Source organism: Gracilinanus agilis, chromosome 5 (genome assembly GCF_016433145.1).
Source record: "Gracilinanus agilis isolate LMUSP501 chromosome 5, AgileGrace, whole genome shotgun sequence".
Lineage (NCBI taxonomy): Eukaryota > Metazoa > Chordata > Mammalia > Didelphimorphia > Didelphidae > Gracilinanus > Gracilinanus agilis.
The window spans coordinates 283363092-283381113 of record NC_058134.1 but is presented as its reverse complement, the minus strand read 5'-3'; the positions used below and the strand labels follow the sequence as shown (position 1 = coordinate 283381113).

Below are 18022 nucleotides of genomic sequence, written 5' to 3'. Positions count from 1 at the left end.
TGGGTGAGACAGCCCTCTGCCCCCCACCTCCCACAGCCCCTGGCCGGCAGGTCCCCTCGGGAACATCCCTGATCCGTCCTGGGGAGACCCCTCCCCGCCCCCGTCCCCAGCCCTCTACTCTCGCGCATAGCCATCCCCAGGACAGCTCCGCTGACTTCACTCCAGCCCAATACTCCTGCGGGATCCCGATCTCCATGGATCCACCACCACTCCCGCCAGGATTCTCTTCTTTACCCCTTCCACTGGACACTACCAAGGTCCCCTAGCTCCGAATCTGTTAACTTCTCCCATCTTCTCTCTCCGGAGCCCTGAATGACCCCCCTCCCCACAACACCTTGGCACTCCACGTCCCGCATCCCCAGACCCCCACCTCCCACCATAGATGCCACCTCATCTGCACTCTGCATGGCACTTTCTTCCCCTCCCCCACAGGCATCTCCGTCACCTTCCCCAATTGGTTCTGATCCAAGGGATTTCCCTGTCCCCCCCTCCCCCTTCACTGGGACATTTTTTACCTACTTTATAATATCGATTCCCCTCCAAACTCTGAGGTTCTTAGAATCCAGCCCAGGAACATCGCCCTGTCATTCTCCCCCTCCCTCGTACCTTCTTGGACATCCCCAATCCCCTGGCAAGACCCTCTTCAGTTCCTCATCATCTAAGCACCAGGCCCCCAGCCTGGACTGCAGTGGTGGTGGTTGGCTGCAGGACTGGGGGAGGGAGGAGAGAGGGGAGGGGGATGTGTGCAGATGCTGCAGTGTCTGCGGTCCACACCCTTCCCCCACCTCCGGGCTTCTGCCCCACCCTGTTCTTCAGACCCCCTGGCTGTAGGTAGCGGAAGGTGGGGACCCAGAAATAGTCTCTTTCCCTGCAGTGAAGGGATGGACCGGATGTAGCAGCGAAGGCCAGGAGGAGCATTAGCGGGAAACAGAGCCTGAGCCCAGAATCAAGGCGGGCCCCTCCCTGTGCCACCCCCAGCAGAGTTGACTGAGTAGAAGGGAATCAAAGCTAGCGCAGACTGAGTTCAAGCAGGCTCCTCAGAGAGCGTGGCTCTGCCTGGAGGCTGGCAGCTTGGAGCTGGAGTTGTGCCCCGGAGCTCTCTCCTTTGGGCTGGGATTGCCCAGCCCAGCTCCTTCTCCCCACCCCCTTCTCCTTCTAGCCTTCTCTACCAGCTCCACTACTCTGCCACTCCCACTGCTCAGTCTGTGGAAACTTCTCCCTAGGGCAGAAGGAAAGGGGGGCCTCGGGCTCATGCCCTTTTGTGGCCCTTAATCCTTTCCCTAGTGCTGGAGGTTGGGAAAACAGAACTTGGACGTCTCCTCCAGCGACCTAAGGAGAGGATTCCTCCTCCCTCACCCCAGCAGCTGTGGCTGCCACCTCCCACGCACTGGAGCCATTAGGAAACAAAGGGGCTTCTGTGCTACCTGAGCCCTGACTTAGTGCCCCCTCGAGAAATCACAGCTGCCCCTCAGCAGTCTGCAACACCCCTACAAGTGTCTCCCGGGAATCCTTTGGGGAACTGAAACTACCCGTTGTCCCTCTGCCCCGAGCCTACTCAGCCACAAAAATGTTGCTGTCAGAGTGTCCTCTCACGTTGGAATGTACGTCCTGTCCGTGGCTGATACCAAGATCCTAGGAAGCTCTTCTAATTCAGGGGTCTTGGGGTGAGAGCATACCCATCATCCCCACTTCCACTGGGCTGCTTTGCTCTGTTGCCCCTATGTCTCTTGTTCATTTACCAAACCCTCGGAGAAGAGCTCCATGGGCCTCACTAAGAAGCCAGGGGAGCCTCTTGCGGGACCCAGAAGAAGGTTAAGAGGCCCTGGGCTGAATGATGGTACCAATGTATGTCTTCCTCCTTCCCTCCAGGTCAGCTTCCCTGATGTGGAAAAGGTGGAATGGTTGAACAAGGTGAGTTTCCAGTGGCTGGACAAATCCTCTGGCCTGGTGCTGAGAATTTTATTACCCAGCCAGCCAGGAGAAGATGTGGATCCCATAACTCCCAGTTTAAACCCAGTCTTCTCCTCGGTGGGGTGGGTCCAAGATGGCGGCTTAGTAGCATGGAAAGCCCAAACCTCTCCAGGAATCCTACCTAGTCTTGTCCCCAGAGTTTTCAGTGGGGGAGGCAGCTGTTTGGGGAAGTGGGTTCTCAGAGGGGCGTTGACTACGGGAGGAGGAGGCAGGATGTTCCTCTGATGCCTCCCATTCTATTATCCCAAGATTGTGGCCCAGGCCTGGCCTTTCCTGGGCCAATATATGGAGAAGCTCTTGGCGGAAACGGTGGCCCCAGCTGTTCGGGCATCCAATACTCATCTGCAGACTTTCACGTTTACTCGGGTAGAACTAGGAGAAAAGGTGAGGTGGCTGGTTCATGTCTTGAGGAGACAGAGGGTCCAATTTGGGAAGTCAGTGCACAGGGGACACACAGAATGCTGCCTTGTACCTACTGGCCCTTCCCTTCTATCTGTTCCCTTCTCAGCCTTTACGAATCCTAGGAGTCAAGGTTCACACTGGTCAGAACAAACAGCAGATCCTGCTGGACCTTAATGTCAGGTAGCTTCTTCCCCATCACCCCACCCCACTTTATCTAGCCTGGTTTCTCTCTTCTCAGGCTCCCTTAGCCCTTTTCAACCCTAAAGTCCTAATATTATTTGTTTTCTTCTGTCTCTTCCTTCCCCCACCACCCCTACCCCCAAAGCTATGTGGGTGATGTGCAGATTGATGTGGAAGTGAAGAAATATTTTTGCAAAGCTGGAGTCAAGGGTATGCAGGTGAGTTAAAGGGTCATATCCTCTCTGCTAAGGTATCTTAGCTCTAAGTCATGAGAAGCTGTGGGAAAGTAGAGGGCTGGAGATGGGAAGACCCAGTTAAGGATGTCAGCCAGGGCGTATGGCTAGGCAAACGTGATTAGGAGACTCTGGCCTTCTCTCTCTACTCCAGCTACATGGCATCTTAAGGGTGATCCTTGAACCACTTATGGGAGACCTTCCTATCGTTGGGGCTGTTTCCATGTTCTTCATCCGCCGCCCGGTAAGGAGAAATCGGAGGGAAAAGGGTCAGGTGGGCAGTTGGAAGCCAAAGGAGACCAGGAGAAAAATGGTGACTCATAGCTATGGGGAGGTGGTCAACCCAGAACCTTCTTTCGTACAGTTTGCATGGAAAAACTAGCTGGAGGGTGGATACTGGATAGAGTGGATAGTGGCACAGAGGATATAGCACCAAACCTAGAGTACAGAGGTCCTGGATTCAAATCAGGCCTTGGACACTTCCTAGCTGATTGGCACTGAGCAAGTCACTTAACCCCATTTGCCATTCTGTCTTAGAGTTGTTACTAGGATAGAACATAAGGATTAAAAAAACAAACCCAACTACTAGAGAAGATCCCAAAGGAATCAAGATCTAAGAGAAAGAGAATTGCCAGCTGTGGAGAGGGGAGTTAGGTTGGAGTGAAGGAAAGAATTGAAGAATCATTCAAAGTCTTGCCTAAAAAGGTGATATTTGCCCTACTCTTTCCATTTCAGACTTTGGACATCAATTGGACAGGGATGACCAACCTGCTGGATATCCCAGGCCTTAGGTATGAATGAACAGTTGTTTATTGAGTGCTTGTGAAGTACTTGGTACTGTGCTGTGGAGTTACAGGGCAGGCCCAGAAGCATAAGAATGATGATACCTGCCTCAAGGAGTTCACTCTCTAATTAGAGGAGACAAGATAGCATGGACTTTGTTGATATGATCCTCTAGTTGTGGAAGTCACTGAAAGTCAGGATAAGTGCTGATTTCATCCTGTCGATGTAGCATCTCCCCCCTTCCTTCAAGATTCAGTCCAAGCACCACCTCCTGGGCCCCCATTTCCTCATCTTTAAAATGAGGACATTTGGACTCATTCAGTTGTTTTTCAGTTGTGCCTGGCTATTTGTGAAGCTATTCTTGAGTTTTCTTAGTAAAGATTCTGGAGTGGCTTGCCATTTCTCTCTTTTTTACAGATGAGGAAAATGAGGCACCCAGGGTTAAGTGATTTGCCCAGGGTCACATGGCTAGGAAGTTTAATCTAGATGGCTTCTAAGGTCCTTTTCAGCTCTGAATGAATGTTCTTGGAATTATGGAGCTTCTTGAAAGTCAGAATAGCTTTAGACACCAACCTATAGAAAGGGGAGCCATGTAGGATGACATGGTAATAAAAGAGCTTCAGGCAGATTAATCTGAACAAGCTGGATAAAGAGATCATTTAACTCAATGTGATAGTCTAGGTGCGAGACTATGGATGTGGAATGTTGTCTACACCATCGGAAGAGATTTTGTTTACCTGGTTTTCTTATTATGTATATATGGGAAGATTGAAGATTGGAAAGTGATTAGGGTGCCCAAAAAGCCACCAAGAAAACATTCCACCAGTTGTCTAAATGGGAGTTGATGTGAAAAGGAATGGGTAGATGTGGGAAAGAAAGAATAGCAGTGTCTCTCTGATGGAACATGAGGATTAAGATTAAGCTTTTCTTAAAACCATCCTGGGAAGTGGCTAGAGTGGTATTGTTTCCCTTTTATGTACGAAGAAACCAAGACTCAGAAAGATGAAATGATTTGCTCATGAGTATCTCAGGCCACAGACTTGTACCCAGGTTTCCTCAGTGCTCAGTTTTATATATGTGTGTGTATATATAAAATATATATAAATATATATATATAGACATTATATGTAAAACACGTTCATATAGTATATGTTAAATACATGTGTGTATTATGTCTATATAAACATATGTATATGTTATGTGTGAAATGTCTACATGCTATATATAAAACACACATTACAAATAAAATGTCTATTATGTGTAAAAGGTGTATTATTATATAAAATGTCTATATATTATATATAAAACAGGTTTTATATATACAGTATATACAACATATTTTATGTAGAGAGATTATGCCTATATTATTGTATATCTCCAAATATCAACATTGAAATGTCCCATATTTGATTCTTATTTATCTAAGAAAACTCCCCATTCCAATGTGTTGCCAAAGCTTGTCCATTCTGCCTCCAGGAGGCCTTTGGAAGCAGCAGGCTCTCCTTGTCTCCTCTTCTGCAGCCACTGCCCTGGGCCAGGCCTCCTTTCTTTCTTGCCTGAGCTGCAATAAATAGCATTCTCGTGAGTCTTCCTGGTTCAGCTCTAATCTCTCTAATCTAAACAACTGCCAGAGCCATCTTTCTAAGGCAAGGGCTGACCACCTCCCTCCCATGGGCAAAGCTCTTCTGGACTAGTCTATTGCTTCTAGAAGCAAATGTGAACTTCTTGACCTGACGTTGAGAACTTCAGCTTCTGTCACCTTTCCCAGTCTTTATCTGGAGCAATTCTGCATTCCAGCCAAATGGATCTACTGGTTGTTCCTGGAATCCAGCACTCCCAGCTCTTGCTTCAGTGGCTTTGCCTGGCATTCCCTCCCTCTGTCTCTTAGAATCCTCTTTAGTTTCCAAGAGCTCAGTTCATGGGCCTCCACCTCCAGGAAGCCTTTCCTATTCCTCCTGGGTGCTGATGGTTCTAGCCTCTGCCCCAGATAGAATGTCAGCTTCTTGAAGGTAGCCACAATTTTTCATCACGTCTTTCTATTTAGTATAGTACCTTGCACATAGTAGGGGCTTAATAAACCCCTGTTGGATTAGATTTGGGAGGTTTTGTTACTTTTATTTTTTGTTGTTATATAAAATACAGAGGAAAGCTGATAAGTCTTGCTGAAGGAAATCCCCCTTCAGAAGCTCCCTACACCTATATATACGAATGGCTAACACAGTGCCAGGCACAGAGTAGTTAGCTAACTGAGTGAATGGATGATGGTGCTCCCTCATTAAGGCAGCCGCTCACAGCCTGTGCTGCTATAGTGGTCAGGAGCAGGAGGGGAAGCTCGATTTGCCCAATCTTCTAAAACCACCATGTGTTTTCTTCTTTTTGTCTAGACTGAAATCTCTAGCCTGAGTGACTGGGAAAATGAATGATGCTCTCATAGATGGCCAGAAATGGAGAAGGAAGGGAGGAGGAGGAGGCAGAGGAGGAGAAAGGAAAGGGAGGAGGAGGAGGAGGAGGAGGAGGAGGAAGAGGACCAAGCGTGTAATTTCATTTTAGACACACTTGAGTTTGATGTCACACTCAAATGAAAATACCCAGCTGTCATCTGAAGGTCTGAAAGCCGGACTGTACTTCATCTGCCTCTTAGAATCCTTCAAAGCATACTCCAGATGCCACTTGGTTTTCACAAACCCTGACCTTCCATCTTAGAATCAATACTGTGTGTTCTGAGGCAGAAGAGGGGTCTTCGGTGTTGTGAGGATTACTTAGTTATTAGTTAATATATAGTTTATGTGGACCTAGCAAGAAGGGCTAGGCAGTGGGGGTTAAGTGACTTGTCCAGGGTCACATAGCTAGGCAGTGTCACAGAGGCCAGATTCAAGGGTCACTTTCTGAGATCTTTCCTGTTCTCCATTCCCTTCTACCCTCTCCCCAATCCTACCCCTAACTTCTAGTGTCTTCCCCTGGAATTTCCTTATATTTATTTTGTATTTACTCATGTATGGACATGTTTACATGTTATCTTCCCCATATGTATGTAGAATATGTACTGGTGGAAGAGGGGTGGAGGAAAAGGAGGAAAGTTTTTTGTTTTTTTTTTTAATTGTTATAGGGACAGTTAAGTGGCATGGTGAATAGAGAGCCAGGCCTGGAGATGGGAAGTCCTGAGTTCAAAGCCAGCCTTAAGACCCTTCCTAGCTGTGTGGCTCTGAGCAAGTCACTTAATTCCAGTTGCCTAGCCCTTACCTGTCTCTTGCCTTGATACCAATACTTAGTATCCATTCAAAGATAGAAAGTAAAAGGATTTTTAAAACAACAATAATAAATAGTTAGAAAAACATTGTATCCCCATTAGCTTGCCCTAAATGTTTGGTGACTGATCAAAGACCAAGAGAGATGACAGGGCCAGAGATGGAATTGGGGTCATTGGTGTAGACCAGGGATTCTCAGCCTTTTTTGTAGCATGCACACAAGCTGGTGGGACCTCTGGCCCCTTTTTCAGAATGTTTTCAAATGCCTAAAATAAAAATAAATCAGATCATAAGAGAAAAACAGTTCTTGGACTCCAGGTCCAAGAGAAGAACTTCTATTGAGATTATGAGAGTAGGAGAGGAGAGAAGCTTTGGAACAGAACCTTGGGAAATGCCGGCGGTTTCTCTAGAGGAGGAAAAGCAGCCGGTAAAGGATTCTCCTCACAGAAAGAGAGATCAAGAGGAAACCTGAGAAGAGACAGGGGAGCCAAGGGTTGAGGAGGGCAGGGTTGGGCCCAAAGCTCCCCTCCTCTCCAGGTTAGGAGAAATTGGGAGACCAAGACTGAGCTCTGGGGACTTAGCTCTCCTCCCTGTTCCTTCCTCAGCTCTCTGTCCGACACAGTGATCATGGACTCCATCGCTGCTTTCCTCGTCCTGCCCAATCGCCTGCTGGTGCCTCTTGTGCCAGACTTGCAGGATGTGGCCCAGCTTCGATCTCCCCTCCCTCGGGTATGTTCCTTCCCTTCCCCACCCCAAACCCTGTTCTCAGGACGTCCCCTCCAGAAGGCTCTCCTTGTCTGAGCTACTCTCTCTCTGCCCCTCTCCTCCCTCAGGGTATTGTCCGGATTCACTTGCTTGCTGCCCGGGCACTGAGCTCCAAGGACACCTATGTGCCAGGTCTGATGAAAGGCAAGTCAGACCCATACGCCATAGTGCGCGTAGGGACCCAAGTGTTCTGCAGCCGAGTCATTAACGAAGACCTCAACCCCCAGTGGGGAGAGACCTATGAGGTAGGAAGGCTGGGGAAGAGGGAGGAGGGAAACCCAGAAAGGGTGGTGGACCTAGGAGAGAAGCTCACGAAGAAAGGGGTCTTCGGAGAAGGCTCCTCAGAAAATACCCCTTAAAGGCAAAGTTTTCCCCTTCCCCCCTCAGGTGATGGTACATGAGGTCCCAGGACAGGAGGTAGAAGTGGAAATATTTGACAAGGATCCGGACAAAGATGACTTTCTAGGCAGGTAAGACCATGAATGAGGTCTGAGTGGACTCTTGATACGGGTGTCCTAGACTCGGTGGCATTATTTCTCCCCATCCTGCCATGTTCCAATGCCCATCTATCAAATTCTCCTCAAGACAAGGGAAAGAGACTTGGAGAGATGGGATTTGCTGAGCTAAGTACCTGGAGAAGAGCTAATTACCAACTGCTAATCCCATTTCTCCCTCCTCCCCTCTCAGACTGAAGCTGGACCTGGGGAAGGTGCTAGAGGCTCAAGTGTTGGATAATGTGAGTGGGGAGAGGCGGGTGGGAAGGACTGGGATGATGGGTCTCCTCCATCGGGCATCGGGGGTGTCTGGGAATCTGACTCCACGGCCACCTCAGAATCTCTTCTGTCTCCTCTAACCCCTAGTGGTTCCCCCTACAAGGCGGCCAGGGCCAAGTTCACCTTCGGCTCGAGTGGCTGTCGCTGTTGCCGGATGCTGACAAGCTAGAGCAGGTAATGGATGCCAGCAATGAACAGGAACAGATACGTCAAAGGGAAGGAACCTGTAGCTAAAGGAACTGAATTCTGTTGCTCTCAGGTACTGCAGTGGAACAGAGGTATCTCTTCTCGACCAGAACCTCCTTCGGCTGCCATCTTGGTCGTCTACTTGGACAGGGCTCAGGATCTGCCAGTGAGTTTGGGGACTGCCAAGGGACCTAGTGGGGTTAGGCAGAGATGGGGTAAATATTCTGGCATTCTATGATGTTTTCTGTTCCTGATACAGGGAGCAAGGGAAAGGGCACGGGGTACAAAGTGCTTTACCCTGTCCCTAGCTAATTCTAGAAGGGAGGCTGGGATGTAGCAGCCCCATCTCCAATCTGCCTCCCTCCTGGCTAAAAATACTCAAGGGAGCTCTCTGCTCCTTCCCAGCTGAAGAAGGGGAACAAGGAACCCAACCCAATGGTGCAGTTCTCTGTGCAGGATGTGACTCGAGAGAGCAAGGTGAGGGCCTTGGAAAAGTTCCATCTTGGATCTTGTTTCTTTTTGCTTTTAAAAATAGATTTTGTTGATTTTCTTTTAAGAAGGGGAAATGGGGAGATAAGACTGGTCGCACCCTGTTTAATCACCTTTCCTGCAGTCAGGTGAAGTCTCTTTTAAGAGTTTTAAAATGAGGAAGAGAAAAAAAAAATCACCCCAACTGATGAATACGGTGCTCAAAATGACAGGATGGACAATTGTCCTCTGTTGTGGACCCTCCCCACCAGCCCTCGGTACCCTCCAGGTGGGGGGAGCAGGTGCTGGGGGTTTCCCCAAGCCCCTCTTTGGGGCCCAGCTTGATCCTTATCATTTTAAATGGGCTTTAACCTACTTCCTGGTGTAAACACTTCCTTCTCCCCCTCCTTCCCAGGCTGCCTACAACACCAACTCCCCGGTATGGGAAGAAGCCTTCCGGTTCTTCCTGCAGGACCCGAGAAGCCAAGAGCTTGACGCGCAGGTGAGAGATCTCCACTGGCATGGCAGGGAGAGTTACTGAGCTGGCTGGCTCACTCCAAGGACTGTGGGAAATGCAAAGGGAAATGAGGCCCTCCGAAAATCTGAAAACCAGAAAGATAAGCTGCCTGCTGGAAAATAAGACAGAGGTCCAGCAGAGAAGCTGGGAAAATCCCCATGTTGTTCTGTGTTCCTCTCTGGGGCTCTCTGCAGCCTGCTTGTTGCCTTTTGCCCATTTAAATTACCTCCTGTGGATTTCTAGCAGTTTTTGTCAGCCTTTCTCTTCTTATTCTCTTTTCTTTTTGAGGATTATGAAAGAAACTTCCCCCTAAATAAGTCGGGCATTTGAGTGCTATAAAGAACTATAAAGTTCTCAGCAGCAAACCAGATACCCTGGGGAAACCCAAGGAAAATGAGGTGCCTTAACCTTAGGAAAGAAGCTTAGCTTTAGGCCAGCTTGTAGGCTATACACTTAAAAGGGCTGAGGGAGTTTAGAGGAGGAAGGGAGAGTGATGTGTGGGCTTCTCATTTGCTCTGGGCAGGCTTCCTGGAAGAGAGGGTACACATCAAAGCTGGGCTTTGATGGTCAGAGAGGGGCAAGAAATGGCAGGAGCAGAATCTTGGATGTGGATCTCAGCTAGAAAGAGATCCCAGCCTGCTGTTGCCTGTTGACTTAGAAAATCACAAATTAGCATTATCTGCATTGTATTGTAATTTTTATTCATTCTGTTTAACATTTCCCAATTATTTTTTTAAAACTCTTACCTTCTGCCTTAGAATCATTATTATGTATTGGTTCCAAGGCTGAAGAATGGTAAAGGGCTAGGCAATGGGGGTTAAGTGACTTACCCAGAGTCACACAGCTAGGAAGTGTCTGAATCCAGATTTGAACCCAGGACCTCTTGACTCTAGGTCTGGCTCTCAATCCACTGAGCCACCCAGCTGCCCCACCCACCCAATTATATCTTGATGTGGTTGGGGCTGCTCTTGGAAGTCCAGCCAGCAGAATGCATCTTGGAAATAAGGGTGGGAGCAGAGTGTGATCTTTTTACTTCCCCTTCATCTCCTCCCACATTTTCCACTCTTCCCGGGCTCCTCCATGGTATTTCCTCACAGGTGAAGGATGACTCAAGGGCCCTGACATTAGGAGCCCTGACCCTGCCCCTGGCCCGCCTGCTCACTGCTCCTGACCTCACTCTGGACCAGTGGTTCCAGCTCTCTAGTTCTGGCCCGAACTCCCGACTCTACATGAAGCTGGTTCTGAGGGTATGGGGGCACCGGTGGGAGGATTTAGAGAGGAGTGACTGGTCTGCTGCTCCATAAATGTTTGTCTGATGGATGGGAATAATGGCGAGACGAACAGACAACTCGTAGTCAAGAGCTTGTTGGGGCCTGGGGGGAGCCGAGCTGATGTGGGAACCCCCCTCCCCTTTCTGTAGATTCTTTATTCAGACACATCACACCTACACTTCCCCACCATGCCAAGCTCTCCTGGCCTCCTGGACACAGCCAGTGAGAGCATCCAGATGGGCAGCAGTGTGGACATCCCACCCCGGCCAAGCCACTGCACTCCAGACGGCCACTTTGGGACGGAGGTAAATGGGAATGTTGATCCGGGATCCCTCCTGTGCAGTCATGCCCGGATCTTAGATTTAGAGGCAGAAGAGAACTCCGAGGCCCTCAAATCCAACCCTGAATTTTACAGATGAGAGCCTGGATCTCACAGAGATTATATGACTTGCCCAAGGCCACTTGACTGGGATTTGAACCCAGCACTTCCTGCTTCCACCATCCTAGGATGCTGTGCATGTAGCTCTCCTGCTATTTGTTCACGGGTTCGTCTGCCCATCCTAAATGGCCCAGAGCCTTCACAGGACTGGCTGTGGGAAAAGGCTTCCCCTTTGCTACCTACAGAGTGTTCTGCGAATCCACGTGTTAGAAGCCCAGGACTTGATCGCCAAAGACCGCTTCTTGGGAGGGCTGGTGAAAGGCAAGTCAGACCCCTACGTGAAGCTTCGGGTGGCAGGACGGAGCTTCCGGAGCCGCGTGGTACGAGAGGAGCTCAACCCTCGCTGGAACGAGGTCTTTGAGGTCAGGATTCCGGAGCTCAGCCCCCAGACCTGCCCCACGCCAGGAAACCCTTGGGACCGGGAGCCGGGGGCTTTTCCTTCAGGTCCCCGGGCAGGAAGATCGCCGGAGCCCCTGGGCATTCCTCTTCCCTACAGGTGATTGTCACAGCGATTCCGGGCCAGGAGCTGGAGGTGGATGTCTTTGACAAGGACCTGGACAAGGATGACTTCCTGGGCCGGTGAGGGATGGAGGGGAGGGATGGAGTGATGGAGAGATGGAGGGATGGGGGGAGGGATGGAGGAGGGGGAGGTTGGGAAAGGCCTGAAGCATGGAGCTCTCTTCCTCCGGTCTCTCTCAGGTGTAAAGTCAGCCTCAGCAGGGTCCTCAGCAGTGGCTTCATTGATGAGGTGAGCTCAGCCAGCCACTGCGCTCGGTGCTGGGGTTACAAAAAGACCAGTGGTGGTCCCTGCCCTCAAGGAACTCGTGGTCTAATGGGGGCCACAAATAAAAACAAAGCAAGCTAGCTGCAGGATAAATAGGACAAAATGAACAGAGGGAAGGCACGAGGATTAAGGGACGCAGGGGAAGGCTTCCTGTAAGAAGAGGGCCTTTTGTTGGGACTTAAAGGAGGCTGGGGAAATTAGAAGGTGGAGTGGGGAAGGGCCAGGGTTTTAGCATGGGGGACAGCCCAAGCTCAGAGATCAGTGTCCCTGGAATGAAGGGTACCCCTTGGGGAGTGATAGGTAAGAAGCTTGGAAGAGGCCACCTTATGGAGGGCTTCAGGCGCTGAGCCCAGAGTTTTCTATTCAGTCCTGGGGTGACTGGGAGCCAGTGGAGTTTAATCACGTTAGTGGCTGAATGGAAAATGGATGGGAGCCAGGAGAGACCCCCAGTAGGCTGTTGTAAGAGTCTGGGGGGAAGTGTTGAGGGTCTGCGCTGGGTGGTGGCAGGCCAAGGCAGAGGAGGAAGGCGAAGGTGGCCCTTGGGAGGGATGATGCAAAGGTCAGATGAGCCGGCCTTGGCAGCAGCCTAGATATGGTGGGGAGGGAGATGGCGAAGAGCCCTGGCTGGCTCAAGCTGGCCAGCCAGGGATCAGAGGACAATGTTGCCCTCCCCAGGAATCAGGAAGGTGGGAGGAGGCGGGATTAGGGGGAAAGATAAGTTCTGTTTTGGACATACCCGAGTTGGAGACACGACTGGGCATCCAGTTCAAAATGTAGGAAAGGCAGTTGGCCACACAAGGCTGGAGGTCAGGAGAGAGACCGAGGCAGGGGAGGCAGATGTGAGAGAATAAGAGGGGCCGAGGAGCTCTCCCAGTGAAGGAGTACAGAGAGGAGAGGAGAGAGCCCCAACGCATGAGGCAAAGGAGACCTAAGGGGCACCAGATGGGTAGGAGGAAAGCCAGCACACGATGATGTCCTGCACCCTGGAGAGAAGCCAAGGTCAGGGCAGAGAGAGGGATTGCTGGTGTCCAAGGCTGCAGAGAGCTCAAGGAGAATGAGCTTTGGCCACCTTGGAGAGTGCAATCTCAGGGCAATAAGGGCAGAAGCTGGGTCCTAATGGCTTAAGAAGAGAATGAGAGAGGAAAAAATGGAGACACCCATTATAAATATGTAGATGGCCTTTTTGAGAAGTTCTGCAACAAAGGGCAAGAGATAGAGGAGAGGGGCAGCTGGGTAGCTCAATGGATGGAGAGCCGAGCCTAGAGATGGGAGATCCTGGGTTCCAGTCTGGCCTCAGACACTTGCTAGCTGGGTGACCCTGGGCAAGTCACTTGACCCCTTGCCCAGCCCTTACCGCTTTTCTGCCTTGGAACTGAGACTTGTATATATTCTAAGACAGAAGGTAAGGGTTTAAAAAAGATCTAGGAGGAAAGTTAACTGGATGGAAAGATGAAGGGAGCATTTGTGATTACTGATGATGCCAGGTAGGAGGGTCCCAGAACCCTAACCCCTGCCTTATTTCCCAGTGGTTGTCCCTGGAGGACGTACCGTCTGGCCGCCTGCACCTGCGCCTGGAGCGTCTGACCCCCCGGCCCACTGCCACAGAGCTGGAGGAGGTAAAAGAGACCCCATGTAGAAGGGAGGGAAGAGACTAGAGGGCAAGGGTGAAGGCCTCCTTCAGGGGACGTTGTCCAGCTTCCATTGCTCTGCCCCAAGGCTTTCTCAACACTTTCTCCTACCAGGTGCTGCAGGTGAATAGTCTTATCCAGACCCAGAAGAGTGCAGAACTGGCAGCTGCCCTTCTGTCTGTCTACCTAGAGCGGGCTGAAGATCTGCCGGTGAGAGATGCTCCTCCTTCCCCTCTGGGCCCCAGCCTTCCCCCCTCCCCAGCCCTGAAGCCACAAGCTCTTTGTGGAGTGCAGGAACCCCGAGGCACGGGGGCTGCCTCCGAGGTGGGGCTGTCCTTCTGACTGATGTCATATTTGCCTCCTAGCTCCGAAAGGGCACCAAGCCCCCAAACCCATATGCCAGCCTCACTGTCGGGGACACCTCTTACAAGAGCAAGGTAATGAGCAAGGATGAAAGGCGAGAGTGGTAGGGAACCTTTCTCCCCACTAACGACCATCCCGTTGTCTCCTCTAGACTTGCCCCCAAACCGCAGCCCCGATATGGGATGAGAGTTTCTCCTTCCTCATCAGAAAGCCAAACATTGAGAGCTTGGAGCTTCAGGTACTTTTCCTCCTTGTGGTTCTCTGGTTCTCACACCCGGGGGAAGCGCAAAGAAGCCACTCCATTCCTTCCAGCGCTCTCAGTTCAGAGTGCCAGAAGTGACGCACCTAGCCCACTTCCATCACCTAGTGTCCAGCCCTGTCACCATTGCTCCCTGGCTCTCCCTAGGTACGGGGAGAGGGGACTGGTACTCTGGGCTCAGTCTCCTTGCAACTCTCCGAGCTCCTCATCGCTGACCAACTGTGCCTGGATCGATGGTTTCCCCTTAGCAATGGGCAGGGGCAAGTGCTACTCAGAGCACAGCTGGGGGTGAGTATCTTTGTGGGAGAGGAGTGAGAGAGGGGGGCCAGGAAGGACTTGGAAAACAGAGGTAAAGGTGGCCCAGCTGGGAAGAAGAATCAGCCCCTCCTAGCTAACAACTCTGCTCCCCACCCCCCCAGATTCTTGTGTCCCAGCACTCAGGGGTGGAAGCCCACAGCCACAGTCCTTCTCCCCTGATGGAGGAGACAGAGCCATGGGGGACGCCACCCCTTATCTCCTCCTCAGCCCCTGAACTCCGACAACGCCTGCCACGCAGTGATAGGTATGGGGTTGGAATCTTGGATGTGGAGGGGTTTGGGGTGTGGTATAAGGGGTGTATATAAAGTAGGGGTCCAAATGGCTTTCTTCCCACTGACTCTCTCTCTCTCTCTTTCTCTCTCTCACTCACTCTCTCTCTCTCTCTCTCTCTCTCTCTCTCTCTCTCTCTCTCTCCCTACAGCCCATCTGAAGCTCCAGCTGGGCCTTTAGGCCAAGTGAAGTTGACAGTTTGGTATTACAGTGAGGAGCGCAAGCTAGTTAGCATTGTCCACAGCTGTCGGTGAGCCCCCATCTCCTCCCACCCCCCACTTTCATGCTCTGCCCTTTCCTGCCCCTTCTCCTCAAGACTCTTCTTTCCCCTCTTTCTCGTAGGAGCTTGCGGCAAAGTAGCCGGGATCCCCCTGACCCCTATGTGTCACTGCTGTTGCTACCAGACAAAAACCGGGGCTCCAAGAGAAAGACCTCCCAAAAGAAGAGAACTCTGAACCCTGAATTCAGTGAGAGGTCAGTGGGCACTGGGCTGGATTGTTGGCAGGCAAGAGGTGGAGGGGCCCTGGTCTCCCTGTTGATCCTTTCCCTCACTCTGCCCCTGCCCCAGGTTTGAGTGGGAATTGCCCCTGGATGAAGCCCTTCGACGGAAGCTGGATGTCTCCGTGAAGTCCAATAGCTCCTTTATGTCAAGGGATCGTGAACTGTTGGGGAAGGTGAGAGGGCTGGGTCGGGCGAGGCAGAGGGAATGCCTTAAAGGCCCCTGAGAGATCGCTAGAGCATCCTCTCCCCTACCAGGTGCAGCTTGACCTCGCTGAGATGGACCTGTCCCAGGGTGCTGCTCAATGGTAAGTCTGTGGAGCAGTCCAGATGGTACTAGCTGGCAGCCACGGCATCTCCCTGATATGTGGGGCTTCTGAAGCCTGGGGGAGAGAGAGAGAGAGAGAGAGAGAGAGAGGTGACTTCTCCTTGGGTTGGTGGTTTGAGAAGGTGAGAAATCTTGGTCTAGAGAACCTTATCATCAAGCTGGGAAGGATGTCCTAGAAGGACAACATCCCACACAGGTGCTGCCTGCCAGCAAAGAAATTAGAATGAAGCACAGTGAGAAAAAGTGCTGTCTGTAAGTCCAGGGAGCTGGGTTCAAGTTTCCAGCTCTTACTCTACTCGCTTTTTGCCCTTCTCAGCCCTTTTCCTTTATTTTTTTTTTAAACCCTCACCTTCCATCTTAAAATGAATACTGTATATTGGTTCCAAGGCAGAAGAGCAAGAAGGATTAGGCAATGGGGGTTAAGTGACTTGCTCAGGGTCACCCAGCTAGGAAGTGTCTGAGGCCAGATTTGAACCCAGGATTTCCCATCTCTAGGCCTGGCTCTCCATCCACGGAGCCACCCTGCTGTCCTCGGCCCTTTTCCTTTTTTATAAAAAGGAGGTCTCCCAGCACTAAGTTCTGGGAATCTCCAACAGGCTACTTCACAGCCTGTTTTCTTCAAAGCCTGAATGGTATCTTTACACATTAAGAAAACAAACAGGGCTATCAAAGCCCAGAAACCAAAGACAGGCACCCTCTGGGGTGTCTCTGAGAGCAGCACTCGGAGGAGGGGCTTACGTCCCCCCAAATAGAACAGAAACCCTTCGAGGTAGGAGATCTTTGGCTCAGTGGGAGATGAGCGAATACTTGCCGATTGATGGCTGGATCCTTCTGTGGGTTGTTGGGAGGCCCCAGTGCTGCCTTCTCTCCCCCGCCCACAGAAGCTCCCTTGTTCCCTCCTGCAGGTATGACCTCACGGAGGACAAGGACAGGAGCAGCTCCTAGGAGCCAGGAGCTGACCAGCCCCAAGACGTGCCCCTGACCCTTGCCTGACTCACTGCATCACCACCCCAATGTGAAGAGCCTAGAGCTGGGGGCTGAGGCTGAGCCCCCCCTTCCCCATCACCCCCCCCCCCCCGGCCCCGGGCTGAGGGCCGTTGCCTGACCAAAGAGAAGGACCATGTTCCCCTCCTGCACACGCCATCCCCTGCACGGCCTGACCTCCTTTTGGGCTCTTGGGGCAGGTACCTGAGCTGGCTGCTCCCCACACCTCACCCTGGGCCACAGCCACCTCCCGGCCTCCCTGGGGACCGTGTGCCTGTGCCTGGCCGCTGGCCACACATGCCAAGGTATTAGCTTATGCCAAATTCTGCTTTTCTCAAAAGACCTCTGTTTTTATTTAACTGCCTTGTGGCTGCCTTCCCTGCCGCAGGCGGGGGCCGAGGAGGTGGCAGGCCTCCCCCCAGGACTGCTGCATGTGGGGGGTGCCGGGGCCGACCTCCGTGGGGCGGCCGAGGACTCGGGTCCCAGGCGGGCGAGGTGGCCGGCGAGGGTGGGCCAGTCTGCTGCCCCCCACGGGCTGCTTGGTTTTGTTTTCTTTAAAGTGCCTGAGCTTTGACGGCGTGGCCAGAGCGGCTTCTGGTCCTTTTATTTGCATCGATTCTGCCTGTCTACTGTATTCTCTTATATTAAAATGCTGAGAATGTCATCCGCGGCTGGTCCTTCTCCTGCGGGCGACGGTCTGTCGAGGGCCGGTCCAGGGAGGGAGATGGGATTCGGGAGCGATTGCCCGGCTCGCGGACTCACGCCAGCCTCCTTCCTCCGTCCCTGTTACATTCATTTCTGCCGCCCCGTGAGCCCTTGTTGCAAGCATTAAAGAGGGGCAAATGTCCAAACTAATCACCATGTCGACCAGGAGCTCGAAGTCCCTGCAGTCCCTGCCTTCTGCAGTGAAGGGAAGGAGATGGATTGCTCTCATTTCACAGCATTCAGTAGCAGTTCTGTGGTTAGTTCTTTCCATTTGATGTTTGTGGTACTTCTGGAGGTTGTTTTCCTGAGTCTGCATCAGCTCTCCGAGACCTTCCCTCAATTCTCCATAATCATGCCATTCGATGCTTCGAACAGGCACCGTCGCTCTCCACGATATTCACATATCACAGTTTGTCTTTCTCAGTCAATGGGCATCTACTTATTTCCAGGGCTTGGCTGGGTCTATTTGAGAAGAGTCTTCTAGTCCTTGGCAGCTCTGTGGCTATATAAGGCTGACTTTTCTAGCTGGCTTCAGAGAAGCCAAGAATCTTAGGATTCTCCAGGCCAGAACCTCCCAGTTCATCACTTCAGCCAAAAAGCCCTCTAGGAAGTCGGACAACTTGGCACAAAATCTCCCCTCTCTGCACAGTCC

At 51.5% G+C, this 18022-nt stretch overlaps 1 protein-coding gene across 2 annotated transcripts in view; it reads left to right on the top strand.

Moving 5' to 3' along the window:
* ESYT1 (extended synaptotagmin 1) overlaps positions 1 to 17329 on the top strand; it is a 27736-nt gene extending 10407 nt beyond the window's left edge. The window contains exons 2-31 of one of the 2 annotated variants that reach the window (XM_044679862.1): positions 1870 to 1911; positions 2221 to 2355; positions 2480 to 2553; positions 2699 to 2771; positions 2941 to 3030; positions 3522 to 3577; positions 7420 to 7543; positions 7648 to 7824; positions 7967 to 8049; positions 8267 to 8315; positions 8440 to 8526; positions 8612 to 8704; positions 8944 to 9015; positions 9422 to 9508; positions 10621 to 10770; positions 10944 to 11099; positions 11419 to 11595; positions 11730 to 11812; positions 11933 to 11981; positions 13544 to 13633; positions 13760 to 13855; positions 14011 to 14082; positions 14160 to 14246; positions 14415 to 14555; positions 14687 to 14829; positions 15007 to 15105; positions 15198 to 15329; positions 15424 to 15529; positions 15612 to 15661; positions 16587 to 17329. In XM_044679862.1, the coding sequence (XP_044535797.1) occupies positions 1870 to 1911; positions 2221 to 2355; positions 2480 to 2553; positions 2699 to 2771; positions 2941 to 3030; positions 3522 to 3577; positions 7420 to 7543; positions 7648 to 7824; positions 7967 to 8049; positions 8267 to 8315; positions 8440 to 8526; positions 8612 to 8704; positions 8944 to 9015; positions 9422 to 9508; positions 10621 to 10770; positions 10944 to 11099; positions 11419 to 11595; positions 11730 to 11812; positions 11933 to 11981; positions 13544 to 13633; positions 13760 to 13855; positions 14011 to 14082; positions 14160 to 14246; positions 14415 to 14555; positions 14687 to 14829; positions 15007 to 15105; positions 15198 to 15329; positions 15424 to 15529; positions 15612 to 15661; positions 16587 to 16626 (2913 nt within the window). In that variant the 3' untranslated portion in view covers positions 16627 to 17329. Of the gene's footprint in view, positions 1 to 1869; positions 1912 to 2220; positions 2356 to 2479; positions 2554 to 2698; positions 2772 to 2940; positions 3031 to 3521; positions 3578 to 7419; positions 7544 to 7647; positions 7825 to 7966; positions 8050 to 8266; positions 8316 to 8439; positions 8527 to 8611; positions 8705 to 8925; positions 9016 to 9421; positions 9509 to 10620; positions 10771 to 10943; positions 11100 to 11418; positions 11596 to 11729; positions 11813 to 11932; positions 11982 to 13543; positions 13634 to 13759; positions 13856 to 14010; positions 14083 to 14159; positions 14247 to 14414; positions 14556 to 14686; positions 14830 to 15006; positions 15106 to 15197; positions 15330 to 15423; positions 15530 to 15611; positions 15662 to 16586 lie in introns of both variants that reach the window. The other variant, XM_044679863.1, reaches the window with a different exon arrangement.
* The last annotated feature ends 693 nt before the right edge of the window (positions 17330 to 18022 follow it).